We start from the raw sequence: 27,621 nt of genomic DNA on the forward strand, positions 1-27,621 counted from the left end.
AAGAAAATTTAAAGCAGCAAGGACTGCAGCTACCTACAAGTAATTTAAAAATGCCTAGAAAGCCTCAGTCAAGATGGCATTTAATACAGACAGCAGCCTTAAACTATTTTTAAATATTCTTCCTCAGCTTTTGTAAAAGGAGTCAAGGCAGAAGAGTGTATTAGAGAGGGTAACAGAGTCATCAGTATTATGTAGATTTAAAATAGGATGCTTGTTTTGGAAAGCAGGCTGAGAAAGATGCCAAAACCCAGGCTATTTTTCAGGCAGCCAGTTCAGGAGGTTAGCATCAGGCGTGTGCTTTCCTTTACCTGGCCATGGAGCCTGTGACCTACTAATGCAGACTGACACAGAAGGTGCCTTCAGCTTGCAGACAGACTATAAGCCTGAAAGATAAGGTAGCTTTCTTTCCCTTTTCCTTTTTCTTTAAGTGGACTTTATTTCTGAAGTATATATAAAAAAATGAAAGTTTTAATTAAAGCTATCTTTTATAGAATGCATTGCACTTCAGTGCTGTTGCAAATAACACATTAATTTCCCCTGACTCCAAGTAATATCATTTTTTCCTCTTGCCTGGGTGAGCACCAATGGGAAATAACAGGTGGGGGCCACAATACCAAGGTAGCTTACTGGAAAGTTTTGACAAACTCTGCCTTTTGTTATTTAACATATATACTACTTTACTCTTGCAGACTTCTCCCAAAGTTATGGAATGAGCCTTAACAATGAGCATCTTCTCACTAAAGGAATGAAAACAATGCCATCACAGTGAATACTACATATGAAAAGGAAGGAGTATATATTTCATCCCAGAAGTTAGCACTGCTGTCATTCTGTAGGCTATAGGAAGGCACTGTAAGCCACGGATCTGTCTTGTGACTTCATGCCCTTGTATTTGGCATTTAGGTTACAAGCCTGTATGTCCATGTCCATTAATGGGGTAAAATGGCTTATATCTTTGCTCAAGTGAAAAATCAAGCATATAATATTTTTACCTCTATCTAGGTATTCTAGATAAGGCCTCTGGCAAAAATTAAATGTTAATTTACTTTCACATAGCCAGTTTCCATATAACATACAGGAGAGGGAGGAAGAATTTGATTTTAGCCTATTCAGCATCTCTATGAAAATCCAGAAAGTTTAAAAGGTTTGGGATTTTTATTTATCTTAATTCTGCAGTTACAAACATTCATGGGGCCCTTATGGGACAAAGGCCTCACAGTTACTTCTACCAGCAGGAAGGATGCAAGTGAAAGAAGTACAATCTTTCTATATGTTATGGTTTTTGTCTTTGCCAACAGAACATAAATTGATGAAAGAGTTGCAAAACAGAAAGCCCAAAATTTGACAGAATAAATCCTCTAGCTTGATCCGTGTTCTCAGCAGATCATGTACAAATGGGACCTACAGTGTAGTCAGTGGGTTATAAATACATGTGGCAATGAAAATTACTTGAATGTATGCTGCTGTAATATTTAAATGTAGTTATGAACCAGAATCACTTGTCAGACGTTTACAATGCCACAGAACACGGAGAAGGCCCTGTGCAACTCCTCTCCCCACCCCACCCACCTAATAAATCTTGTATCTTAAGAACAGGTAAGAGAGAACAGTTAAATGTAGATATGTGAAAAGAAAACAGTTTCTTATTTCTCTGGCAATAGATGAATAGATCTTTCTGCAGATATTTGGAGGAAGGATTTGAAAGAAGAAAACAGTTACTTTTTAGATGTTTCCAGAAGCATTTTATTCAAAGATCATAACACGATAAAGTCTAAAAATCTTTTTCTTTAAACTTTTAAATCTACATTACAAGATAATCATCATGGCTCCATTAGGATTTACGTCACACAAATAGATACTTTTCCTTTGTACTGAACAGATTATATTGAATGAGAGCTCTAGACCTAGAATGATTTTAGGTACAGATATAAAAGTACTTTTTACTGAACCACTAAGGCCCTCTAACTATGCCTAATTTAACTGGTAATTGGAGAAGGAAGTTAGAGTACAGTATCTGAGAGAGGAAGAGACTGCAAACTGATGACCCAGGAATCTTTTAGAGGTGAACTCTAAATGGATCTGAATAGGCAAGAAAATGTAACTACAAGGACTGTGATGGAAATACAAAATAACAAACACTTTGAAGTGTGTGAACAAAACAAAGGAAACAATCTAGTAGAAGGGAAAAAAAAACCTGATGGAATACTGAAAATTTAAAAGGTTGAGAAGAATGCAGACAATCAGTTGTTATTTTATGACCAAAGGTAAAGATTCAGTAGAGATGAGCAGCAGTCAGAAATACTATCAGGTTAGTATAGCGACATGCATGGGAGCAACTGAATGAAGCTAAACAAGGCTAAGAACAACATACCTCTCAGCATTCAGTATGGCAATGTCAAAATAAAAAGAGGTTACTTTAAAAAATTGCTTTCACTTCTCTCTTTATTGTATGATTAGAGCAATGAAATAATTTGAAGTCATAATGCCATATGCAGCATCAGTCTCAGTAATTCTATTCCTTAGTATCAGAAGAAGAAAGTTAACAGTATTTAGGAATTATTTCTTTAGTCTTATGGAAAGTTACTGCTGTTCCTTCTTGGATTATATTTTGTGGCATTTTCTCCTCCAGAACTATATTCTATTCTTATGTTTATGTCTGCTGCGTTAAGCTATTAATTAACAATCAAATAACACTGAAATGAATTAGCTATGAGATCGGCTTTATATCTTGGGATAGCTTGAGCTTGAAGATGCACAACAACACCAAGTATGACAAAACAGCAGTCAAAGTGTACAGACATTGAAAAATACTGCAAACAGAAAGCTGTATGTAAATGCAAGAGAATGACTACTTCGTACACAATTTGCATACCTCTGATGTATCACATTGTAAGGTTTGCACACGTCTGCTTTTTAAAACAATCACAATCACAGAATAGCCAGGGTATAAAATATCTAGGGTATAAAATATCTAGGCATAAAAGACAAGAAATCCAACTGCAGCAGCTAGCTACTTGAGGCAAAAATAATTAGGAGTGGGTTGCGTTATGCTGTACATAGACATGGTTTTGCAACACTGTGTGGGGACCCCTTAGGGAACAGCACAAAATTTGATACCAAGTCAATATTTCATTGAATGTACAAGTCCTAAGGGCTAGGCTCAAAGCAACTATTTATGGGTACTCAACCTTGTTATATTACACAGCCAAAATGAGAGTTGTGTTACAGACCAATAGTGTGGTGAAACTTCTCAGGTACAAAGGTTCAGTAAGCTTTATGGATGTATGAATGCTCAAAATTTCTCAACCTCTTTCTTAAACTACTTGGCAGATGTTTCTCTTAATGATGTTCTGAGCCTTACCACAATATAGCAGAGATAAAACAATGACTCTGTAATGGCAACGGCACACCAATATTTCAGTGGAGTTGGGATTTCACTTCTTTATCATTACTTCCACATTTTTTCAGGCAAGGCTATAATATTTCGAGCATAAGTGCCAAAGATATGACTTAGTGCCCCACTCTGTATTAAAACTTCAAATGCTTTCAAATGGATATATATTAAATATCAGAAGTAGAATGACATTATCTGTATCATCTGCACCTTCTACACAATTAATTGTTCAGTATTAATTATTCTTCCTGTCCCAAGAAAAGTGTTTTAACTTAGAAAAATGAATTAAACAAATACTGACTGCCCCTGTGTTTATGCATCTTACAAAAAAGTCACTTCTAATTGAGGAACATCTACACAGGTTGCTCAGAAAATAATGCCTCCTATTTATTTCCATGAAGACTACAATAGATACACAGAGTACAGTAACAGTATTTGATAGAGCAAGTTCTTGGCTACAAAACACTCTTTCAACATTGGCACCACTAGTAGCCAATTCACATGAATGAGCTGACTAGACACTCTTGCACAGCATGACAATTGTGCATGACCATTCTGAATGTGGCTTGCCTTTCATGTCACTGGCACCACTACTGAAATGCACCAGCCACAGTCTTACTAAGATCACATCCACTTTTGTTCTCCATAGATGTTCAGCAAGTGTTGATGAATGTCAATAGAAGCAATTTTTTTTTCTTCCCTGCAAGGAGCAATTCAATTCCACATATTTACTTCCTACAGACTTCCGTGTCAGATGCCGTTTCTTTGTCAGAATACTCCTTTGCTGTCATCTGTCACATGACAACAATACTAAAAGGAATATTGGTGGGAAGGTTCAGTCTCACCTGCTCTACCACCGACGTCTGCCTCTGATGTTGTGAGCCAATATAATAAAATATGAGAGCTGCTCCAAAAATAATGCCTCCTACTTTGGGGAGATTATGTACAGAATGGGAACAAGATCTGGCGAAACAATCTTCATTCTTACAAAGTCGTCTCTGCATGCTCTGATAAGGTGTTTCATTTTGATTGTCCAAATTTATTTATAAACCATTAAAAATGAGCTAAAAGACAAGGTAATTTAGCTAAAAGTCCCCCCCTTTGCTGAACTGAGACAGAAAATGCATTACATCTTATTTCTTCAAGACTCCCTGTGGTTTTGAATCAAAAGTTGTTTGAGGTTCCTTATAACTTTATCCCTATAACTATTTTGTTGCACTTGTTCAAATCTGCTTTTACACAGTGTGCCATTTTGCTGTGTTTTATAAAGGAAACATACAGTAAAAACAATTGAGAACTGCTACATATTTATCTCTTTTCACTGCATTTGAGATTATATAGTAGCACAAATGATTTGAGAAGGAAGAGTAATCTGTGGCAAGTTTGGTTAAGTATTTATTACCTGCTTGTACTCTATTTTTAGATAGATGTCATTCAAGAAACCCATAAAGTTTAACGCATTTCTGATTTTCTAACAGTTCTCCAACGCCTGCTCCCCCTCCCCTTTTCTATTTTTTTTTCCTTCTGCTTCTGTGCATTTGATCCCCGGTATTCTGCCACGCTCTCAGTTATCAAAACAACCATTCTGGTCATATTTGAATGCTTGATTAGCTCTCATGATAGTACATATTTCTACGCACAGACCAACAGGGAGTAATTGGCATCTGCCATAAGATTTATTTTTTTGCCCAAGATTCTGCAGGCAAGCCAAGGAAAAACTATATATCATTTCACATACAGTAATAACTCAATTCTTTGACAGAGAAAACTGATATATCTGATGAAGTGACAGGATTCTCATCAGAAGAGGAGCACCTTATGATATCTACAGGGTTAGATATTCTAACATTATCATGTTAGGAGCACCTAACATGATATCTACGGGGTTAGATATTCTAACATTTCTTTGTGATAAAAGCGCAGCTACCAGAAGAGAGGCAGTAGAACTGTAGACAGCCTACATGTTTTAAGTAACTGTGAAGTCAAAAGCTTTCATAGATGAGTTATCACACAGTATTAGCCAACAATTCACCCTAAAGTTTAAATGACACACTGAGGACTGTAGGATTTCATGAATTACAGTGATACACATATGCCCTTATCATTACGATCCAATAACTCTGTCCATTCACTTACAGTGTATTTGGTACCTTAAAAGGAAGTATTGCTACAATACTTATGTCTTGTCAATAACTTATTATTATAATTGTCCAACAGTATCTGTTTTTCACTTCATAATAATTATAATCATATAGTAATGAGGTTTTCCCTTCTTTAACCGTCTGCCCATTCCATTTTATTTATAAAGAGTTAATTGAGAGAAACATTAAGAAAAATCTTGACTTTTAACTTATCTCATTAGCCATTTTCTTCCAGGGAGAAGATAGACCTATATTGATAAATTAATCTGAAACAGGAGGAATTATGAATAAAACAAATCTCCTTGAAGATAACTCTTAGGAGTCTCATACGTACTTAAATAATAGAAATGCAGAGATGTAACTTAAAGACTACAATTTCACTTGCAGCATTTTAGTCTGGTGACAATTACAGCAGTGTGAAGTCTCTTTCATTTCGGGAGCTTGAACAAACATTAAACATTTTTACATTCTCCTACAGGAATTAAAATTATGTTCAGATTGAAACAAAACACGTCACTTATATTACAATATTAGTTAATAACTACATTAATAAAATGTCAATATAAAGTAAAACCTTACACTTCCATTTGACATTCAAGAGTAAAAACATGTTTATATTTAAAGTGGCAAGCCTGATTTTTCTCTGAAATGAAAATGGGGAAAAATTAGATCAGTTGGGTAAGATGTGTGCCTCCATTCAGTTATGTGTTATTACTGTGAAACAGATGCTAAGGATATTTTTGACCAGATCTAGTGACAAAATATGAAGCTCTCAATTCTCTTGTCAGTGCAAGGCTTGACTTAACATAATGGACAGCTGTCCATTACAAGCCTCATGTGCTTGCATATACCAACCGTTGAACCATTAACAGATTGATTAAAAAGAATGATGAAAAAAAATAATCACTGTTGATTGATGTAAAAGAGGTGAAAATTCCTTAATCTGTGTGTATATACTGCTTTGGGGTAAAACTCACTATAGCTCGTTTTTACCCACTAAGTCCTCCCAGGCTACCTAGAAATAAAAAGTTGCTGGCATTTCCTTCCTAATGCACCTGATGGTCTGAATTTAAACATATGAAAGTAAAGCTCAGGTCAAATAGAACAGATCTTCCTTCACTTGCTTGCTTACTTACATGTACACCATAGACAAAGGACACATCTCTAAATCAAAGTTGTAGTCTTTACAATTATAGAGCAGGAGAAAAGGATTGGAATTCACTCATTCACAAATACACACAAAAAAATCCACATTCTTCCTATGTCATTTTCACTTAAGGATAACACCTACACCCTTTGCAACAGACAACCTAACAGTTGGGCAGAAAGGACAGAAGTAATGCTCATTTTGCAAAAGCTGATAGTCTCACTAAGAAACATGCAAACCACCTCTAATCTGTCCACAGATACGATTTTTTTTTTTTTCCTCAGTAATGTAAATAGACCGACAAGCCTGCAGATTGACAACTTGTATTTTCTTATTGACAAGCAAAAAAAATGGACCATAAATATGTTTCACCAAGACAGAAAGCAGCATTCACTCCCCTGTCCAGAAAAGCTACCGATTAGAGCAAATTGATATGTTGTTTCACAGAATGTGAGTATGAACCTCAGTTAAATAAACAAATAACATTTACTTCAAGTAGGTCAACCAGCAGCTAAGTATTTATTTTTAGCCATTATTAACTTTAACAAAAAACACTCCAAATCTTTGTTTCCCACTCAGACCTGACAATTTCTAGTGTTCACTATGAAACTCCTGCTTCATCATCAGTATAGCTACCACCTTTCTATAAATAAGAAAGCCTGGTGATCATCACTTACTCTTTGCATGAGTCATATTTAAAGAGCGCCCTGAGGTGCTACTCGTGTAGTCTCTTTGAATCATGAATCGGAAAGAAAGGAAGCAGTCTCTGAAATACTACCATGCCGAAATTCTCCTTGCTTACAACATAGCTATTTACAGCTTCAAACTGTAGGGTGGTTTGACAAAATGGAGCTGATGGTCAATGTAGGAGTTTATCTTCTTCAGCTATTCTTGTTAAATTAAGATAAATTGAGAGTGGGAAAGTTCTGTCCATACCCCTACCACACACACAAAATCCGTAATTACTACTTAATTTACTTAAACAAAACTTTACTACCATGCATGATACATTATAATGCATTATTATTTTCTTAAAAAAGTGGGGGTACTGAGATTTTCTACTTCATTTTTTTTCTTTGCTCTTTTTCTCCTGAAAGACACTGAAGCCACACTTCAATTTCGCTCTATGCCTGCGAAGGCAATGGTGCCTACCAAGACACTCGTTACTACACTAACATGACTACTCTTCTTCTCCAGTCCTCTCAGCCCCACCTGGAATAGGCACTACAAGAGGTGCAAGACTTGCTGAAAAGCAGAAGATAGTTTTACAAAGAACCAAATCTGGAAATGGCTCAATGACGCTGCAGTGGGCATAGTACTGAAACAACTCTATTCCTGCACAGGCCTTCATGAAACCACCATGAACTTGACAATACTTTTGCTACATCCAAATAAAAAGCTATCCAACAACAAGCTATTTAAGTCTTTCTGCCCCAAACATTGTCTTCTTCCAAAAGGCTTATTGGCCACAGAACAACTTCACAGGAGAGATCAAATGTGCTTATCCAAAATTAACAAGATATCCAACAACTGATTGCTAATTAGGCTACATAACCCAGCAGGTTCTCCATAGTAGAAGACCAAGTTTGGCAGAAACCAAATAATCTTTACAAACCTGGACAGAGCTTGCACCATCAGATAAGTATTCCTGCACAGCTCATCCTCAGATCCTCATGTGCCATGAATTTTCACTTATTAGTTTATATCTCTTTAACAGAGATTTAACTTCCAGATCTGGCATTTTGATTTATTTTGCAGCCAGGGTACTGCAAGGCTTTTACTCACCTCAACAGGACCACAAGAAGTTTCCTTCCTTATATACAGGGAAAACAAAATGCTTTCAGACCTTGTAAAGCTAGAGACAAGTAGCAATTATCTGACAAGAGGTTAGCATATTCTTTACCACTCTTGCATAAAACATGGAGCAGTTCTTGTAACCACCTCAGCTTTCTAAATTCATTTATTAACTTCCCTGCTAACTGCTTAGCAGTTTTGCTCAACTCACTTAATAGCAAGGCCAATTTTTTTCAAGTTATAAAAGCATTCAGAAATAAACAAAAGCCTAGAAGATTCTTTACCTTTTTGATTATATGTACAATTGACAAAAGTTAGAAGAGTGGTGTGGTTAGGATAGTATTTTACAGGTTTATAGTTTAAAAAATTATCATGATGGAAGACAATCAAAAATGAAATGCTCACCCATGTTCTAGGCTCACAGTAGAAAACACCAGGAATCTCCAGAAAGAGATCCTCCCCAGTGGCTGTCAGCCTTAAATGAGGTCTAGGAGAGGTGCAGTCAGGCTCCACCCCTTCCAGTCACACAGGTGAATTGCTTTCACCTGTGCTCCCATGGCTGGCTCAGTCCTTGCCTCAGGTGATCAATCAGTGGTTCAGGTCATGACTCAACAATTCCCATACAATTATATATATTATATATCTTTCTTTCATTCACAAATCTTTCTCCCTTCACTGGAAAGGCTCAATGAGGCTCCACTTGATCTAACATCTATGACACTCCCCACAAAAGAAAAAAAATAAAAAACAACAACACTATCCACATCCCTCATTCTAAATAGAACAAGACTCCAGATTAACATAATTAATTTTGTTGGCACATTAATTCTCATTAGTCTCGAATAACTTTACCTGGCCACTCTGGCCCCACACAATTTTTGTGGTTTGTTTTGTACTTTTTTTTTTGCACATCACTTTTAACATTTGTTTTTTTTCATTGCTTAGCAGAGTTCACCTCTGCTCTTCCCTGGATTTCTTGCCTAGAGGTAATTATTCTGGATTTTTTTTTTTTTTTTTTTTCAGATTTGCAGCCATTTCCTTTAGTCTTCTCCAGACAGGTGATGGACTATACTCCTTTAAAGTGGCTGCTTCCCAGGAAGTCTTCCTTCCTAGGAACCTCACTATGATCTTTGTCAAAGTTATAAGTCCCAGTAACAAGTTGGGATTGAAGTAACTTACAGAATACTGCTAGTATCTTAAATCACAGAGAAGCTTGTTGCAAATGTCTGAACATCCATAGTCTCAGCAATAAAAGAAAAGCAACTACAAAAAAAGAAACAAAAAAAACCCACAGCAAACCAACAAAATAAAACCAACATAAACAGCAAAAGAAATCAACCACACTTAAAAAAGGATGTTTTTCTCTTAGCTTCTTATAATGTCAAACCCAGATACTCTAACTGTAATTACTTCTTATACTGAGATTTTCAAACATGATGAACTTGTTGACTTTATTTGCAATAGATAATTTTGAATATTAGGTAATCATTGGTATGACTTATATGTAATAAAACAGAGTTGATAAGAATGAGACAGTGTTATAGGGCATCTACTTGTTTCAGAAACTAATATTAAGTGTTTCTTAGATCGTCAAAGTCCTAAGTGTATTAACACGTTACCTGATCTAGAGTACGCATACACACTCCAATAAGCATAAAACATGACATCTAACCCCTCAGCTTTAAATAATTGTGATGATATACATACAAATACCTTGCAAGTACTGGAAGCAGTAACACTGTATTTGTCTCTGCACCAAATTCTGAGTTTAATAGGAACTGAATTGAAAGTGATGCTTTCCTCAGCACATTGGCCACCTGCAACATCCTACTAGGGAGATGAAAAATTTGCCAATTCGGTGCCAGACATAATTTCTACATTGTTATAATTTCCATTCATGTTGTAAATGTCATTAATGAGACTTTAAAGAATACCTCACTGTAAACTGTGGAAGGTTTACAGGTACTACTCTTAATATCCAGTCAATATAAGAACAGTTCATCTATACATACATATATTCATAGCTTCACTTCATATACAAAAATGTAACTTCACAATGCTAGTTCTGCACACATTGAAGTGGAAGAAAAGGAAAAAAAAAAAAGAGAAATTCTCTTTCATTACACCAAGCATTTCGTTTCCTAGTATGTTTTATGTGCTCTAAGCTTTTCATCAACACATTCAACTTGATTGTGGTTTTATATTATTAGAGGCCACTGTAAACAAATAAATAAACACAATTTACAGACAGACAGGATGTCACTGATATCATATGTCAATATGTAGTATCATAGCTGCTCCATTATATTTTGCTACCATAAGAATTTGATACAAACTGACAAATGCATCTGGATTTACCTTTTATACAACTAGTCAGAACTGTATGTAATTGTGATTACATGATTACCCATCTATTCCTCTTTATATGAAAAAGCATGTTGTGAAGAATTTGCTATTCAGACTGGCAGTTTAAAATTGCATACATTATTAAAGAATAGCTTATGTATCTTTTTATTTGTTTTCAGAGTTACAATGTTCATGAGATAATCACAGAGAACACGTTATATATTATCATTAAACACATCTTTGCCACAAAAAGTTAAGAGCATTGGTAGAAAATCCTATGTCAAGTTATCTGAAAATATCACCTATAACCATAATTTCATAAAACCAATATGCACTTTATGTAATATTATGTCAGCAAGTTCCTTCTTTTGCAGATATCGTTACTTCTATAATTGTTACTTCTATAATTCTATATATGCAGTCAACAAGTGCATCGAATACTTTTGTGTTTGTACGCTTGCAATGCACTGGAAAAAAAGGAGTTCACTAGTATGGTAACTGATTGGACCCAACACTGGACCCAAGAATGGGGAACAGAAGACCTTAATTTTAGCAAGTAATTGACCCCCTATTTTTCTACTTAATGCTGAACATAACATTAATCAGTATTTACCTCCTAATGTTTACAGAACACTGATCATATATTTCAAAATCATAATTCTTACCAACTATATACTGATTTTTATTTCGGCATCTATTATATAAATTAGGATTTATAGGAGTGAATTCTTACACTGAGGAAGAAATTATATCAACTTTAAGTACATGCACAGTGTCGTGCACTACAGAATGATCACATACTATTTTTTTGATGGATGAATGAATCAATACAAAAATAGATTTAATAAATCATTAACATTTAAAAATCTAGATAAAAATGGGAAATCATGCATTTCAAGCAAAGTTTTACTTTTTTGTATTTTTTTATGAAATTTCTGAGAACTTAAGACATGCAGAGATGAGAAGCAGCTCACTCTGAGCAATGTTAAGACTGCATAGGAGTTTTGATTGAGCCTGTTGATATGCACGACTAAAAAAAGTTGCCATTCTTGGACTTCCCTTCAACATTAGACAGTGTTGTGCAAACCCCAGACAAATCCCTGTATTATTATTTCTAAGCTGTTAGGAAGTCTTTCAGAGGGCTAAGTAAAAATCTGAAAAATTGTTTCCCCCAAATTTATTACAAGAGATGTTTTTATTCCAGGCAATAGACTACGAAAGGAAAATGGATACCTGTTTATCCTTTCCTTAATATATTAATTCAGAGGACAAGTAAACTATGGATAGCATAGATATATAAATAATAATAAAAATAAAATTAGACATATATTTAATTTTCCAATGTTTAAACTATGTATGTTTCAATATTTAGAATATGTGTTTATCGGCTTATGAAATAAATGAAAATTGAGCATTTGCAATTTAATGCTTTTTTTTCCCCATCTCAACATTTGTCAGGACATTGCTGACATAATCAAAAGAACTCTAAACTTTCAGAGGTGAGTCTATTCCAGTGATCTTGATTAATTATGAATTAGCTCATTTCTCTGAAGTATCCTTCACTAAATCTTTGGTGGGAAATGCACTTTATTAAGCATGAGCTTTGGTTATTTGTGTGCATACACACTATACTATTGGTCAATAATGCAAAATGATTTAAAGTTTACCATGCTCCAGAGATGTATTGCTCATTAAAATGACTCTAGTGTTTCAACAGATAATACTGATAGCTACTTTTGCAAATACTACTATCTTCAATCTTTGAATGATCTCTTTAACCAGATAATTTTTGCTCAAACTTCAAGTCTTGCAAATACCTACACAAGAATGATCATAATCATTTGAATATTGCATACATTGAATTTTAAGTTTTCAGCAGGTACAGTTACATACATAGGAGTTATCAGAATAAGATTTAAGATTTGAATACTTAGCTGAATAAAAATATTCTCAGGGTAGAAACAAATGATAAAATATAAGTAAAAGTTAATGAGACTGGTAATAAACTTTACTCTGAACCAGGTCTCATTGGTTATTGATGTGGAGATGTTTGATTCAACTGACACTACTGAACTTATTGTAAATGATCATTATAATAGAAAAAAGCACACACAAAAAATAGAAATGCAATGGAGAGAAAATCAAATTACCCATGGCATTCTCTTCCTATATTCCATGGTAAAATTATCCCATAGATTAATAAATGGTACTTCATGCAACAACAACAACAAAAAAATGCTTTATCATTTTATGTAAACATCTGCTTTCTTCATGCAAAATGCCTACAAACCTGTGACAATAACTTTTTTTCTAATAGCATAGTTTTACATTAGCTCAGTTACAGAAACTATTAAATAAAAATCCATGAATTTGCAAGTAGAAGATAGTCTAAAATTTTTGAAAGATTTCCAGCATAAATATTCCAAAGCCCAACAAAGCTAATTGATTTTCTAAAAACTAAACTATACAGACTTATTCCTTGCTGTGGTGCCTTGTTCTTTTGATGATAGAAGAGAAAAGACCAGTTTTTGGAGGAGGACCCATCAACATAGGGGCTTGGTTCTTGTGGGTAATTTTTATCTGAGGGAAGAAAGAAGAAAATCATAGTTAAATTCCTATGTACAAGAATCTGAACTGCCTGAATCATCTTTACATACAATTTCCAAACCTTCATTTAATCAAGGAAAGAAAAATACCTGTTTTTTTGAATGATGCTACATATTCAGTAAGCCAATGTATGTATAATCATTGTTACCACAAATACTTTCAATTATACATGCAATCAATGTTACAAATAGTATACAAAAAATGCAGGCTGATATCTGATCTTAGTTCTTGACTGTGGGACTTGCTGAATATTTTACATGTAAAGAAGATGAATGAGAATTTAGAAGTTGGAAGGGACATACATACTGAAAGACCAAACTGTTGCCCGTTACTAAGATAGAGGCTGTATCATTGTATGCTTTGTTTACATTTCTAATCAAGCTGTATCTGTTTTCTAATACAGGACACTATTCAATTTCAAAATAAGCATTATGAATGAAAGTAAAAAATTAACACACAAAAAGGGTAAAAAAGGATGAACTAGGATTCTAATTTGTTCATTAATTATTAGTAGAATAGACTCAAATATTGAAAAGCTTATTTAAAACACTTCACAAGACTGCTCTAAAGCCACCCATTATTGTTCTTTGATATAAAACTACGAATCACCTTATATGAGACAACCTTAAAGTAGATTATGTCTGCAATTTTCTCTAATTCAAGTCTAAATTAGAGAAGACATTTTATGAATGTATGCTATGCTCAAAGCTAATTGAAAGCAATTATCAAAGTGGCATTTTGTCTGTGACTTTAAGATACATTGTAAGATAATAAATGATTCTCATTATGTAATAAAAAGGTCACATCTTGCCTTTGGGCTAGTGATGCTAGGAGTTTTTCAAAAGCAATCCGAGACATTTTCTTTAGTGAACTACGACTAATACAAGAACCATCACTTATTAAATATCAGTTGTCATCTGCATAGTACCTACATCAGAGATGGGTATTTCTTTCAAAAAGAAACACCACCTCATTAAAAACTGGAAAAATATATCTCTTAAAGTGCGTACCTGACATTTTCAAGTTAAAATGAATATCCTTCACTTGTCATTCACTAATAGTAATGAAACAAAAAAATGTATGTCACGTGGACAGGCTCATTAAAGTATAGATCAGGACATTTTTGGGGTGGAAATTTACTTCACAATATAAAGAAACCGAAAAATCTCAACAGAATAAGAGAGTTTATTTAACTCAGTTAGAGCCTTTAGGTTATTCTCCAAATGTTCATTTTCATGCTCCCTTTGTACACTAGTCTTGAACTTCACATGTGACCTCTTCTTGTCAAGATTCTTCATTAGTTCAAATTTAGTATACAATTATTTTTTTTTTTTTCAACCTAGATTAATTTCACACAGAAAATAACTCCTGCTTTCAAAGACTGGCATCAACATATTTTCTCACATAAAATTCTTCAGGCATCAGTTTGGAAGCCAAATCTTGGGGTAAGTTGACATTTTTTCATTGATGTCACATTAAACCAGCTGATGATCCGGTCCTAAAAAATTGCCTCAAGTATTTATGTAACTTTCATATGCTTCATAAGACATATTTTGTGTTTCAGGAATAATGATGACATCAGCCTGATCCTGAGGACCAACACCTGAAATAATCTGCAGATGCGGTGAGTGAATTCTTTGAGAATCATGAGGGTTCAAGCACATTACAGGATTTGGCCATGATGAGGCAACAGAAATGTCTTCAGAATTTCTTTCACAAGTAAATCATAGTAATTCTATCTTAAAATAAATAAAAGAGCAGAGCTCAAAAGAAGGCTTTAGTATGAAGAGGTGAGGTAATCCTGAGACCTCATACAGATTGCATGTTAGACTGGGGCTGTTCAATGCTGCTGAGAGTGAATGCAATTACATATTGAGAAAATATTTATCATTTGTAATGTTCTTTTTTGGCTTGAGCCATCTGTTTCAGAGAACATGACCTCTTCAGTATGTTGTATCCTATCAGCTGAGATCAGCCAAGTTGCGTGAACAAGATTAACCACTCATGCATATGTGAATGAAGTCCTATATTTTTTTAAGATGTATTTTCAACTCTTGTAAATTGGCCACAATCCAGTGACATAATATACTCTACATTCTGAAAATAATAATGAAAAAAAAATGTTAACAAAGTACATTTTTTACTTATGCACAGTAGAGTAATTAACAATGCACTGGTTAATAATGATAACCATTGATAACTTATTATACTGAAAAAAGAATATATATATTCACATACATATTTTACCTTTGGGTCACAAAAGATCAGTCTTTTTGTAATAGACACTGTAAAATTGCACAACATTGCCCAAAAGATACCTTGTCTTTCTCAAGACTTTCAGACAATGTGTTTCTGTCTCAGACTCTTGTTGTTGCTTCTATTTGCATATTGGCAAAAGTAGTAGAGGGTGTTGTTAGTGTGGGCAGCAAGTGAATGTACCTACTTCAAGACGGGTCTCAGAAAGAGAAATAGCATAGCAGGTAAAGTGGGGCTGAACACATAGAGTGCTCTAAACAAGCCTGAAATGGAGACAAAAGCAAACACAAAACCCCTTAACAAACGGGGGGGGGGGGGGGGGGGGGGGGAGAAGATTTACTTAATATTCAAAAAACTTACTACTTATAACTGCGTATAAATTCTGTGTTCATCTAATGCCTAGAGACTAACTCTCATCATACGGATTTTTTCTCTCCTGCAAGCAACATCATGTCTTTAGTATGAGAAGCACAATTTTTAAAGCTTTAAAATGCTCTGAATAAGATTGTTGTTTTTCATTCTTCTATGGTGAACCTGTGATTTCCTTGCATAACGTGCACACAAAACTAGAGAAAAAGAGAGTGGTCAGAAATAAACACATAAAAAGTTCAAACCATAACCTAACATTTTTAGCAGCTGATGATATGCAGATAAACATACTCATGACAAATAGTCAGGAATATTTGAAAATCATTTTCGAGATTGTTTATCCAAGTTCACTGAAAACATGGAGGATATTTTAAACATAAACTAGAGAAGTGAGTGAAATGCTACTGGAGGAAAAATGTAATAGAATACATCTCTTTGCAAATTTGGAACAAAAAAATAGTAAATAACACAATTTCATTTAGGAAGAAATTAAATAGATATGAATTGCTAATATATCTTGATCTCTCTTTTTTTTTAATTGAAAGCCTCATATACAATATTATAGATATATATACAACATATATTTACAACTCAAACTGTTGAAGTCACTGGCAAAAGTATCATTCACTAACCAAAGCCAAAATTATAGGCTTTGAATTCATGATCAAAGAAACTTAAAGGACTGCTCTATCTAGTAAATACGCTTAACATAAAAATACTGTTCTTGTAATTTTGAAGTCACCTTTCTACCACTAGAAAGCGTGTCTAACAATGTATTCATGGGAAGGGACAAAAGATTCATTAAAAAGTAAAATTCTTGAGAAAGAATTAGGTATAGCACTCTACTTGTAATTTTTTTGATAAAAGAGCAGGAAGAATATTTATAAATGCATAATTATATTTATAAATGCATAAAACAGAAATTTGTTTTGGGGCAGGTCAGAGTTCCAAAATATGCCTCGAAGCCACATTAACACAACATATCCACTCAATAAAAAGCTGCAAACAGCAATATTTTTAGTGTAAAAGCTATCTCTTTAAGGTCAATCAGTTTTGCATATATGCTAATATTTTGACAGTATGTGCTAGCTCTCTCTATGCTTCTGACTTCACAGAATGCCTAAGTACTTACTATTAGCACAGAAATACAATTACAAGCTGCAATGCTAATTAAAAATATAAAACTGAGAATGGAGACAATCAGCTGTGCTTTTAATAGTTCAATTAATATTGAAAAATTAACTCTGCATTTTATGGATAAAGAGATGGTAAAAACCCTTAAAATATCTTAAAACAAATAAGTAAACAAAAACCTTAGGAAACTCTTCAAGAAAAACACTAAAGCCTAGGGGAGAAAAAAAAAAAAAGATTGGATTTGCTAGTTTACAGTCATTTTTTTTTCCATGTTATGAGCAAGATTTTGCTGTTGGCAGGTTTGAGTGTATAAAGGATTTTCAAGTTTGGATGCCCCTTTGCTGTCCCCTTTACAGGAAATAGATGGATACAACACTTCTGTATCACAAGAGTGGCAAACACTTTTATCTTCTTGTAGATGATCAAGAGCTGTCTGGGTGACTGAATGTAGGCAGTGGTATAAAAATTAACCTGAGACATGCATTATGTGACATTTTGGTCAAACCTCTCAGGTCTAGATCAGTTGTTTTAAATATAGCATTATGCAACACATCTTTTAAACAAATTTCTTAACAATATTATTGTGCAGAGTGCAATCACATCTAATCAGTTTGGCATTAATTAAACTCTAATAATATACTCTAGTCTCTCTCCTAAGTAGTATGATCCGTTTCCCCTTCACACAGGTAGATTGGAAAACATTACGGTGTCATCATAATTTTTAAACATACTGAGAAAATGACAGAGCTGCAAAATTAAAATAAATGATTAATGGCATTTTTTTCATGTTTTGTACTAATAGGTATCACTGAGGTTTTAAATTAATAGAGCTGTCAAGCTTTGGGTTGTTACAGATCCAGTGCAGAACGAAAATGGAAATTATGTATTCCACAGACACCTAAAGATGACACTTCAGAATATTTCAAATTTTAATTAGTAGGTGCAATTGTTTTTTTCTCCCTCCTCCCTAAAACCACTGCAAATTAATTGGCAATTAGTCACAACTAATTCTTTTCTTAACAATCTGAACTGGAAAGAAAGGTGCATTACATGTAGAGTATTTGTCTGGGGTGCAGAAAGCACACATGCAGCAAATTGCTTTGTCAATTACAAAAACTACTGTTGTGAAATTAAGAAAAAAAATGCAAACAAAAAACAAAGCTAATTAATGTGCAGTGTACCTGTGAACACAAAAAATAATGCCCAGATGCATGATAAAGTGTTAGAGGCACAACGAACCACTCTGGTCTTGAAACAAACACATATGCACGTTGTTGTGAGGGGAAAGTGTAGCATTTCAGTATAAGACCTAGCCCTTTTTTGCTAGCTTCCACTCTAGAATTTCATTTGGGGGTTAACTGTGTTGGAACTGTCTATTACTGTACTAACAAAAGCCACCACACTTACGACTCAGTTTATCTTTGCTCAAAAGAAACTGATAAAAATTTATTTTCTCACAATATATATATATAAAAAAAAACATTATTGCATTCAATGACATGGATAGAGGTTACTTTACCAATTGATAATTTGTAAAAACAGCTGCAACTTCTTTATGGCATCAGTGAATGGCTTGGGTCAGAATGGACCTCAATGGATCTACATAAAAAGAAATCTCTCAGTTTTTCCTTCAACTAGCTCTAGGATATCACAAATATGATTAAAAGTACTTTTATTCTTGTTTCTGTCTGGACTTAAGTACAAAGGTGGACTTCTCTGAGTCCTTTGTGCTCACACTCCACATCTTTATGGGCTAAAGGCAAGAAACCATACATTCATTAATTTATTCAAACTTATTTTAAGGTGCATACAAATCCTAATGAAATGAAACATAATTTCTGAGTTCCATTATTAAATGGCTTCTTACAAGTTTTCCTACCACTAAATAATTCTAAAAAACACTATTAGAGATAATATTTCAGATGATTTTATTCCTGCCGGCCCATCAGCCATCTGCCGGCTCTGAGTATGGATTACCATTTTCATTCCTTCATCAGTGTAATATTCTTTCACGTTTCTCTCTTCATTTTAATCTAGTGATACTACCAGCTTGACATTCTAACAGACATGATGCCAATCAAGCCAGGAATAGATGAAGGAACTGAAATCACATTTATTAAGATGGAATATTCCTATAGATTTTTCAAAACAATACTAATATTTTATGTAGCTAAATTGACAGATTACTTTTCTTTAAAAAGTCCTGATGGCTAAAGCTACAGGTTTATTGAATTAACTTGAAAGTCTTTGAAGTTTCATTACTATTAATGACCTGTTTGGAGATCAGGTGAAACCATAGATATCTTTCATGTTGCTATATTTGTCCGGGAGAGCTCTGATAGAATTTCCTCCTCAGCTAATCAGACAAGATGTTTAACATAACATTAACATTATCATCTTTCCTTGTCCCAAAGACTTTTCTATTAAAAAAAAAAAAAAAAAAAAAAAAAAAAAGCAGTGAAAACAATACAATTTGATGCTCAGATTCTGCATCTTATTATACTGGAACAAAGTGACTTTGTCAGACTGTAGTCTGCATGTATTCAACATATTCAGTAATTCTGGATGTTTATTAGAATTTTAGACTGAGGCAACTCACAGAGCCTATAGGAATACATTCATGCTCTCTTTTAGGGATGCTAGTTGATTGTGCAGTATGAGAGCATAAGAGATAACAAAAGAATAACACAGCAACTTCTTTAGTACTAAAACTGACCACAGGAATGAAAAATCACAGATCATAGCTTTTGGGGAATCACTGCATTTTTATATTCCATATTCCTTCCTTCCTTCCTTTCTTTTTTCTTATTTATTTATTTATTTATTGAGTCCATACTGTCATTTTAGAGAGACACAGTCTCTGTGTGAGAGAAAGGACAGGAGAAGTAAGAAAGGTAAACTTGTTGATTTCTTTGGTGGGAAATAGTCTGCCAAGCCTGTATGAGGTGCCTGCATCCCATACATAACAGGGATTTAATATAGCCTTAGTCTGTATAATGGAACATAGCAGGAGATTTTTGATTCGGTTGAACCTGATTTCTTTGAGAAACCATTTGCAAAATGCTGTCATTTGTACCAAAAACATAAAGAAGAAACAGAAAAGAACTTCTGAGCTCAGCCACTTGCAACCTTGGGCAAGGTTGATTCAATACATGCTGGTTGTACTAATTTTCCACTTGATCTCTCAAATTTTTTTTAGGTCAGCCCCTAAAACTACTGAACTTAAAGGAAACCAAAATTCCTGATGTTACTACGTCAAAATCAAATGTGCTTTTTCAGCTTTTGAAAGTATTACTGGAGGGAGAGAGATAGCAGTCTTTTTTTCAACAATAGATTTATGTCTGGAGCATTCAAGAATCAAAAACGTGAGGCTCAGCTTTCCTGTCTAACTGATGGACATGATCTGTGTATGTGAATTAATTGATGTGCATAGAACTTGTATATACAAGCAGACTAGTACTGAGTTGGGACAGTAGCTTCTGTCCTGTAAATCACATGGATAGTAAACTAATAAGGGCTTTCTTTCAGCATCCTTATGTGAAGCATGGGAATGTCCCCCATATGTTACAATGCATGGTGTTTGAATGCCAGCACTTTCTTAGAATGGCCTCAGTTTCTTGTAAGATTAAGGAAATACATTTACTAAGAGTGGAAATAAAAGGAAAAGCTAACTCGTATACCATCTAAGAAACAAAACTCCTGGATTTCTTCATCTGAGCAAGTTGTTTTCTGCTTAATTGATCAGTTGCTTGAAGGTAATTCTAGGAAAAAACTGCAATTTTGTTTTCAGAGAAGACAAAAATACACGATTCTTATGTTGGTCTCATCATATTTTTTCTGAAATTTGAGCTCTTTCTAGTTCAAGTAACAGGCTACCTAGCTGGCTACACATAAGAATTAATTATTATGATTTTATATTTTTTCAGACTAGTTCTGGATACACATTACAGAGATCATTCCTATATTTATGCGATCAAATACACTTTGGCTTCCAAGGACCCTTCTGAAACACACATTCAGAAATTAAATCTAACATCTATCTTTGGCATTGTCACAGGAGCAATTTCTAGTACTTTGCAAAGCAGGAAAAACTTTAGCATACTGATGGAGAGGGGAGAGGTTGCAGTATACCCTTTTTTTTTCTGTGCGAAATTTAGAGAGGCAATAATGTGAGGAGCAATTCCATAAATAAATTAAGATCCTCAGAAGAGACATAACAAACAAACAAAATATTTCCTGAAAAATGAATAATATAACATAAAATACTTATTCTGGACCTAAATTCATAGTGGTGCAGTAGCTCAGAAAAGAAGTAGCTCTTCTCATATGAAAGAAAAACAGTTTACAGTGGTTTTTTTTTTTACATAACACAAAGTAGTTTCTCTTAACAGTGTTATATCACAAGGGATAGTTTCCACAGGAAAGTATATGCCACTTCTATCTCATGTAAAAAGTTTACTTTAATTGGACAGGAGTAATTATCAATAACAATTTACTGTTTCCTTAAGGCAGTAAATGAAATGTAAAAACTTCTCTTTTTCCAGATTTGTCCTAAGTCGTGCAGGCAGCTTCTGCTAACATTATCAATCAGATAGCAAGGATTTTGCACAGAGCAAGAAATCAAGACAAAAAAGAAGCATGCCTTATTAGTAGCATCCTTCCAGAAGTTCTATTCTGTAATCTGTAATTGAAAAATTACATCTTTTTCTTGAACAAGTAAATGCTGGGTGTAGCATTGTTCTGCAATGAACCACTGGTATAGAAGAGGTAAAGATAATGATATTTGGAGATAAAACTCCAAAAGGTTCACAGAATCACAGAATCACAGAATTGTAGGGGTTGGAAGGGACCTCTAGAGATCATCGAGACCAACCCCCCTGCCAAAGCAGGTTCCCTACACCAGGTCGCACAGGTAGGCGTCCAGGCGAGACTTGAATATCTCCAGAGAAGGAGACTCCACAACCTCCCTGGGCAGCCTGTTCCAGTGCTCCGTCACCCTCACCGTGAAGAAGTTCTTACGCACATTCGTGCGAAACTTCCTATGCTGCAGAAACTTCCTATGCTGCAGAAACTTCCTATGCTGCAGTATAAGATCGGATTACATCAGAAAATCTCCACTGTTCTGCCTTCACACAGTGTGTGTTTACACGGTTCCCTTCTCATTGCAGTACCGTTGCAGTACTCACCATAGAGAATTAGATTTCAGGCACTTTCCCATGGTTCAGCTGTACACTACAGAATATCCAGCAAACCTGGACTATCACAACTCTTTTATTTCCTCTTAGCCCATACGTTACCAGCTCTCAGGCCTGTTAGCACATTACTGAAGGTGCTCCCTCTAATTTCTCTGTGTTGCCTTTAACTTTACTAGAGACAATGATAATGAAAGTGATCCAGAACCTGAATTTGGAGAATGACTCTCTCTTGTGGTGGAATACCTTCTTCCTTGGCACATTACTGTCATTTACAAACTGTAAGGTGACAGAGACTCAGCTACTTAACAGTACAGATTCTTTTTAGTAGAAGTCAGTAAAATTGCATACTAAAGCACATCACTATGACTATATACAATAACGAAAAGCTTAAAACTCTTCAACATCTTAATCTGCTTCATTACTCTCTATAATTTAATCAAAGGCAGATGACAATGGAGAGCTCTTAGTGTTTTAACTTTATTGTGCTGCTCCCTCAATCGAACAGAGTAACCAGAGTTACTCAAAGACTCTTCAGTGAGCAAGCTCTTCCCTATATGATCAAATTTAGAGGAATGGATTTCTTCTTCCTGTTTATTTGCCTTCATTTCTCCCTTAAACCAATTTTTAATTATTATTTCAGTTGTATAATTCAAACAGTACAGCTGAGGCTTCAGCTTTAAATACAATGTTCTTGGTATGAACTCTCAAACACACAATGGAAATCTTGCCTGAATTTTTACAGAATAATTATTTACTTATTAGAATCAAAACTCACATTGGTTCTTCCTCAGTAATGCAAGAAGAGACTATAGAAATAATACAGCATCAGAAATAAATGATCACATTGGGTAAAGCTATGCACCCTCTGAGTATTTTCCAAACATCCTAGCCTGTAGAAAAAACATGACAATAAATTGAAAAGGAGGTAGGTGTTGAGCTATACAATAACAGCATATGAACATGTTAGTTAAGTAATTGAATTAATGATAAGAGTTGTCTCTTAAACTGAAAGATCTTGTTTCTTTCATTTCAAGGATTGAAATTAAATAAATCAGTAAACATAAGTGACTACGGTAATTTTTGTAATTAAAAAAAAAAGTTTATATACTTTTTGTTTAGTCTTTCTCCCATCGATAACTGTATTCTTACCGTGCAGGGGGTTTGCATCCAAGGTTCCCCATCTATCTGCATAGGCAGAGACTTGCTGGTCCTAAAGTGATATATTTCATAAAATAAGAAAATGCAACTTGACAAAATTGATAAATGTACTTTTAAGGAGACATATGTGATGGCACACATGTATACACCAGATTTACCCAAGCTTCTATGTAATCTCCAACATGCTTACGAAAGTAAACCAGTTGCTTAGTAGGCAGACACCTTGCACACATCTTGCTAGACTCTACTGTCTCATGAGAGAATAATCTTCAATTTGTGAAATAAAGACAGAATTATGCAACAACTTCAAGAATAAACTATTTACAGGAAAAGAAAAAAATATGGAAATCTGTCGCTATTTTTTTTAAATTTAGACTGAATAGTATAAAGAAGAGGAGAAATAAATCTTAGCTCTCATATTGCTTTACTAAAATCATAAAAGATAATTTTATGCTTGTGCCTAACACCAGGTTAGACAGATCAGTAGCCACAAACAGTTCTATTGTGTTCAGTAGATTTAATTTACCATGTTATAAATTGTTAGTAAAGGGTCATTGATTTTAATATTAATGTTCAGATAGTATTCTATGCCTACTTTTGGGTACCACATTTAGAAAAGCATAGATAAATGAAGAAAAAAAAAGGAAAAAAAATTTTAAAAATGATGATCTTTTAAATGACCTTTTCCAACTCTATATTTCTGTGTTATAGCAAACTGTGTTATAGTCTGGACAACTCAATATAACATGGAACAGTCAATTCTAACGGTGGAAAAATGAGTCAGCTGATCACTCATGATGTGGAAACTCTAGATCGGACATTATTTAAAAATGACTAGCAGGTTGTAGTGTTAACCACAGTAATCAACAGCCAGAAGAAAAAGAAGGAAAGAATATTCAATGAAGTCTCATATAAGTTTGAAATAATTCTAGTTCTTTTGCAGTTCTTGTGATTTGGGATTATAAATATTGTCTTGGTATCCAGGGAAGATTGGAACGAATGACTCTGCATTCTCATTTCTCTTCCTCACCCTCATGAGAGAGTAATTTGAAGCCAGCATTACCTGGTCCTTGAGAATAGTCTCAAAAATAGGCCACAAGCTTCAGGAATTCCTACTTACTATCTTTAAGTTTTGACTTCTACTTTTCTGTTAATTATCACACTTTATATCTAATTTCAGTCTTGGTCTTTTTATTCTATAACTTTTGACTTAACTATTAAAATTTTGCAAAATTCTTCCTGAAAAATTCTGTACTGATGAAGTTCAATGCCTTTCTCTTTTCCAACCCTTATTTAATCCAAAAGTTAGAATAATTATTTTTTCCTTAAGATTGAATCCAAACTTCCTCTGTTGTAAACATACTGGTCACTGTTAGCATAGTAAGTTATAAAACACAACTAAGTTAATCTGCTCCACTGCTCATAGCTTACACATATCAATGTATTTATTAATAGTAACTTGCCAGTGTTCAGTAAATAACAAACGAATTTAAAAGAGAGCACTTTGACTTTCATGGATCAAACAAGTGCTTTACAAATACTAATTGTATGCTACTATTCTCTGGTGAGAAATGCATTACAAATGGGTTAAAATGTGTCAAAGTAACATTAAATACCTTTTTGCTCTAATCTGCACAGAGTATATGTCAATAAAATAACCCTTCTCCTCCAATTGCTTAACAATATTTCTTCATAGGTTGAAATGACAGTTAAACACAACATGTAAAAACTGAATGTAAACACCTTCCTCCCTTCTTTTTCTTCTTTCTTTCCTTCTTTCTTTCTCTCTTTCTTTCTCTCTTTTGTACAGTTAAAGCAAGAAAGATGTATGGGCACAGAAAAATGAATAGAATACAATTTGATATATAAATTGATATTCTCACAAGCATTAAGTTCAGTAATTATGACTATTAAACTGTTAAATAAACTGTAGTGTTGAAATATAAATATCAATTGATAATATATAAATATATAATATATAAAACTACTGTTCAATACAACAGTGCAGGACAAATTAGATCTGTCAATACCTGATGACAACGGATGAGCACTGGGCAAGTCTTCTTCCAGCACTTTTCAGGCCTGTATATATCTGACCCATCTCCATGGCTCCTTCCAGACCAACCACTTCCATAAGCTGGTCACTAAGATCTGAAAAAGTTGAAAAAATTGCATTTGGTCTAGATGTGATATTGACAGTTTTCATCCTAATTAGCAAGCTGGTCAGAAGACCAACTATATACGATAATAGATAAAAAATGATGTGAACTGCCTTTTCTAATCACTAAGAAGTGATTTCAGTTTTAAGTTTTGGAGCATCTGGGCCTGTTGGCACACTATTCTAAAATACCTTGAAAGAATGATTCCAAAGTACAATGATAAACTCCATGGCTTGTTTAAATTCATACACAGAAAGAAAAAATCTCTCAGCAAATGAGAAAACAGGAAATGCTCCTTTTCATAGAATGAAATGTTTGCAGCTTAGAATTTTTTATGCTTAAATTTACAGATTTATTGTTTCAATAGATATTTAAAATCTGACACAAGAAAAACCAGTGCCCCCTACAGTGCTAGTATCTCTTTCTAAACATGCATACAACTCAAATTCAGACCTTGTGTGCATGCATTATTATTGTTTTTAATTATGAGACCATACGTATATATTTTTTTGTATCAGATTTTTGCTGCAATTAGATTCACAGATTCAATGCAAAAAGGGCAGAAAAAACTCTTATCAGCAGCTATTTTGATACCCATACTGCATTTTGATTACATAGCATTTTGACATTACATTTCCAAAAACATGTAAATAATGTACCTGTCAAAATAAATTTTAGTTTGCTTGACTTCAAGGAATGAGGACAAATTTTGTCTAGAATTTTGGATACAAACAGAAATACAATCAGTATCTTAAATAGTATTATAGCAGTCTGGTTTGAAAAGCAAACTAGTAAGGTAATGAAAATTATCCAGAAATAACTAAGGTGCTTTGTATGAAATATATAATATGCTCTGGTTTAAACACATGCTGCCAAGACCAGATGGACAAGCAAAAAAAAATTTTTTTAGCTTTATATCATGTATGTTTTATAGATTGGCTGTTAATATCCCTGTTTCCAAAAGATAGACTATTTGGTAAAGCAGAGCCATGAGCTAAAATGTTAGTCTATCATCACACTAAACAAAACAAAGATAGGAGAGCACATTACTCTTCACGTATTTTAAATACTTCACATTTTAATGAAGGTAGAATTTCATGCTAATTATTATATCTGTAATTCTAGTCCAAAGTTTCAAACTGAATCTTTTCTGTTCACTTCTTTGGGCTTTGAAAGAAGATAATTAACTAGAAGAAATACTGTGATAGGTGAAAAAAATATATAAAATCAAATTGGATTTATGGTCTGGATTATTCTGCTTCCAATCAGGAAACGTGATGCTATCCAGTGCCTTCATTTTCTTAATATTCTTTGCCATTTTGATTTTCTCATCACATTATATTAATGGAGCAAAAATAAACTGTATAACTTGCTATTAAAGAACAAAACAGACGGCAAAATATTTTAATATAATAGGATTAATTTTAACAATTAATTTTTATAGTTAGTATCTCTGTAACACATGTAAATCCAATTTTGCATGTTGAGTTTTCTGTTGAATTGTTTAAAGGATGGTATTCTCTTTAAATATTTTCCTTAAGTTACTCATACGCTTTTAACTCAGATTTAAACAAATTCTGCTTTTCTTGATAATCATAGATTTAAATGGGAAAGTCCCACTAATTTACAAAAGCACACAAAATTTTATAGAGGCACTAAATCACTAAAATGTTTCCAGCCAAAGAAAACATCAAATTCTTTTTCACTTGGTTATTAGAAAATGATTATTTTTTAAATGGGAGAATAATTAAGAACAGATTTTTATTACTGACAGCTCAGGCAACATATGCAAGATTCAGAATAGTGACATTTGCAGTGATATAAATTCGATGCATCATTTTTCAATAGCTGTAAGACTAGTGCCAGTAACAGCAGGTAACTAAGGGCCAAATTCTGCCCTTTGATCCATATCACACATCTC

General features: G+C 33.9%; 1 protein-coding gene across 3 annotated transcripts in view; it reads right to left on the reverse strand.

Moving 5' to 3' along the window:
- Positions 1-5,043: 5,043 nt before the first annotated feature.
- DGKB (diacylglycerol kinase beta) overlaps positions 5,044-27,621 on the reverse strand; it is a 339,795-nt gene continuing 317,217 nt past the window's right edge. For all 3 annotated transcript variants that reach the window (XM_085226116.1, XM_085226115.1, XM_010712729.4), the window contains exons 23-25: positions 25,572-25,692; positions 23,533-23,593; positions 5,044-13,402 (exon numbers count right to left, since the gene is read on the reverse strand). In XM_085226116.1, the coding sequence (XP_085082242.1) occupies positions 13,295-13,402; positions 23,533-23,593; positions 25,572-25,692 (290 nt within the window). In that variant the 3' untranslated portion in view covers positions 5,044-13,294. The remainder of the gene's footprint in view (positions 13,403-23,532; positions 23,594-25,571; positions 25,693-27,621) is intronic.

This window comes from Meleagris gallopavo, chromosome 6, assembly GCF_905368555.1.
Source record: "Meleagris gallopavo chromosome 6, MGAL_WU_HG_1.1, whole genome shotgun sequence".
NCBI classification, from domain to species: Eukaryota; Metazoa; Chordata; class Aves; order Galliformes; family Phasianidae; genus Meleagris; species Meleagris gallopavo.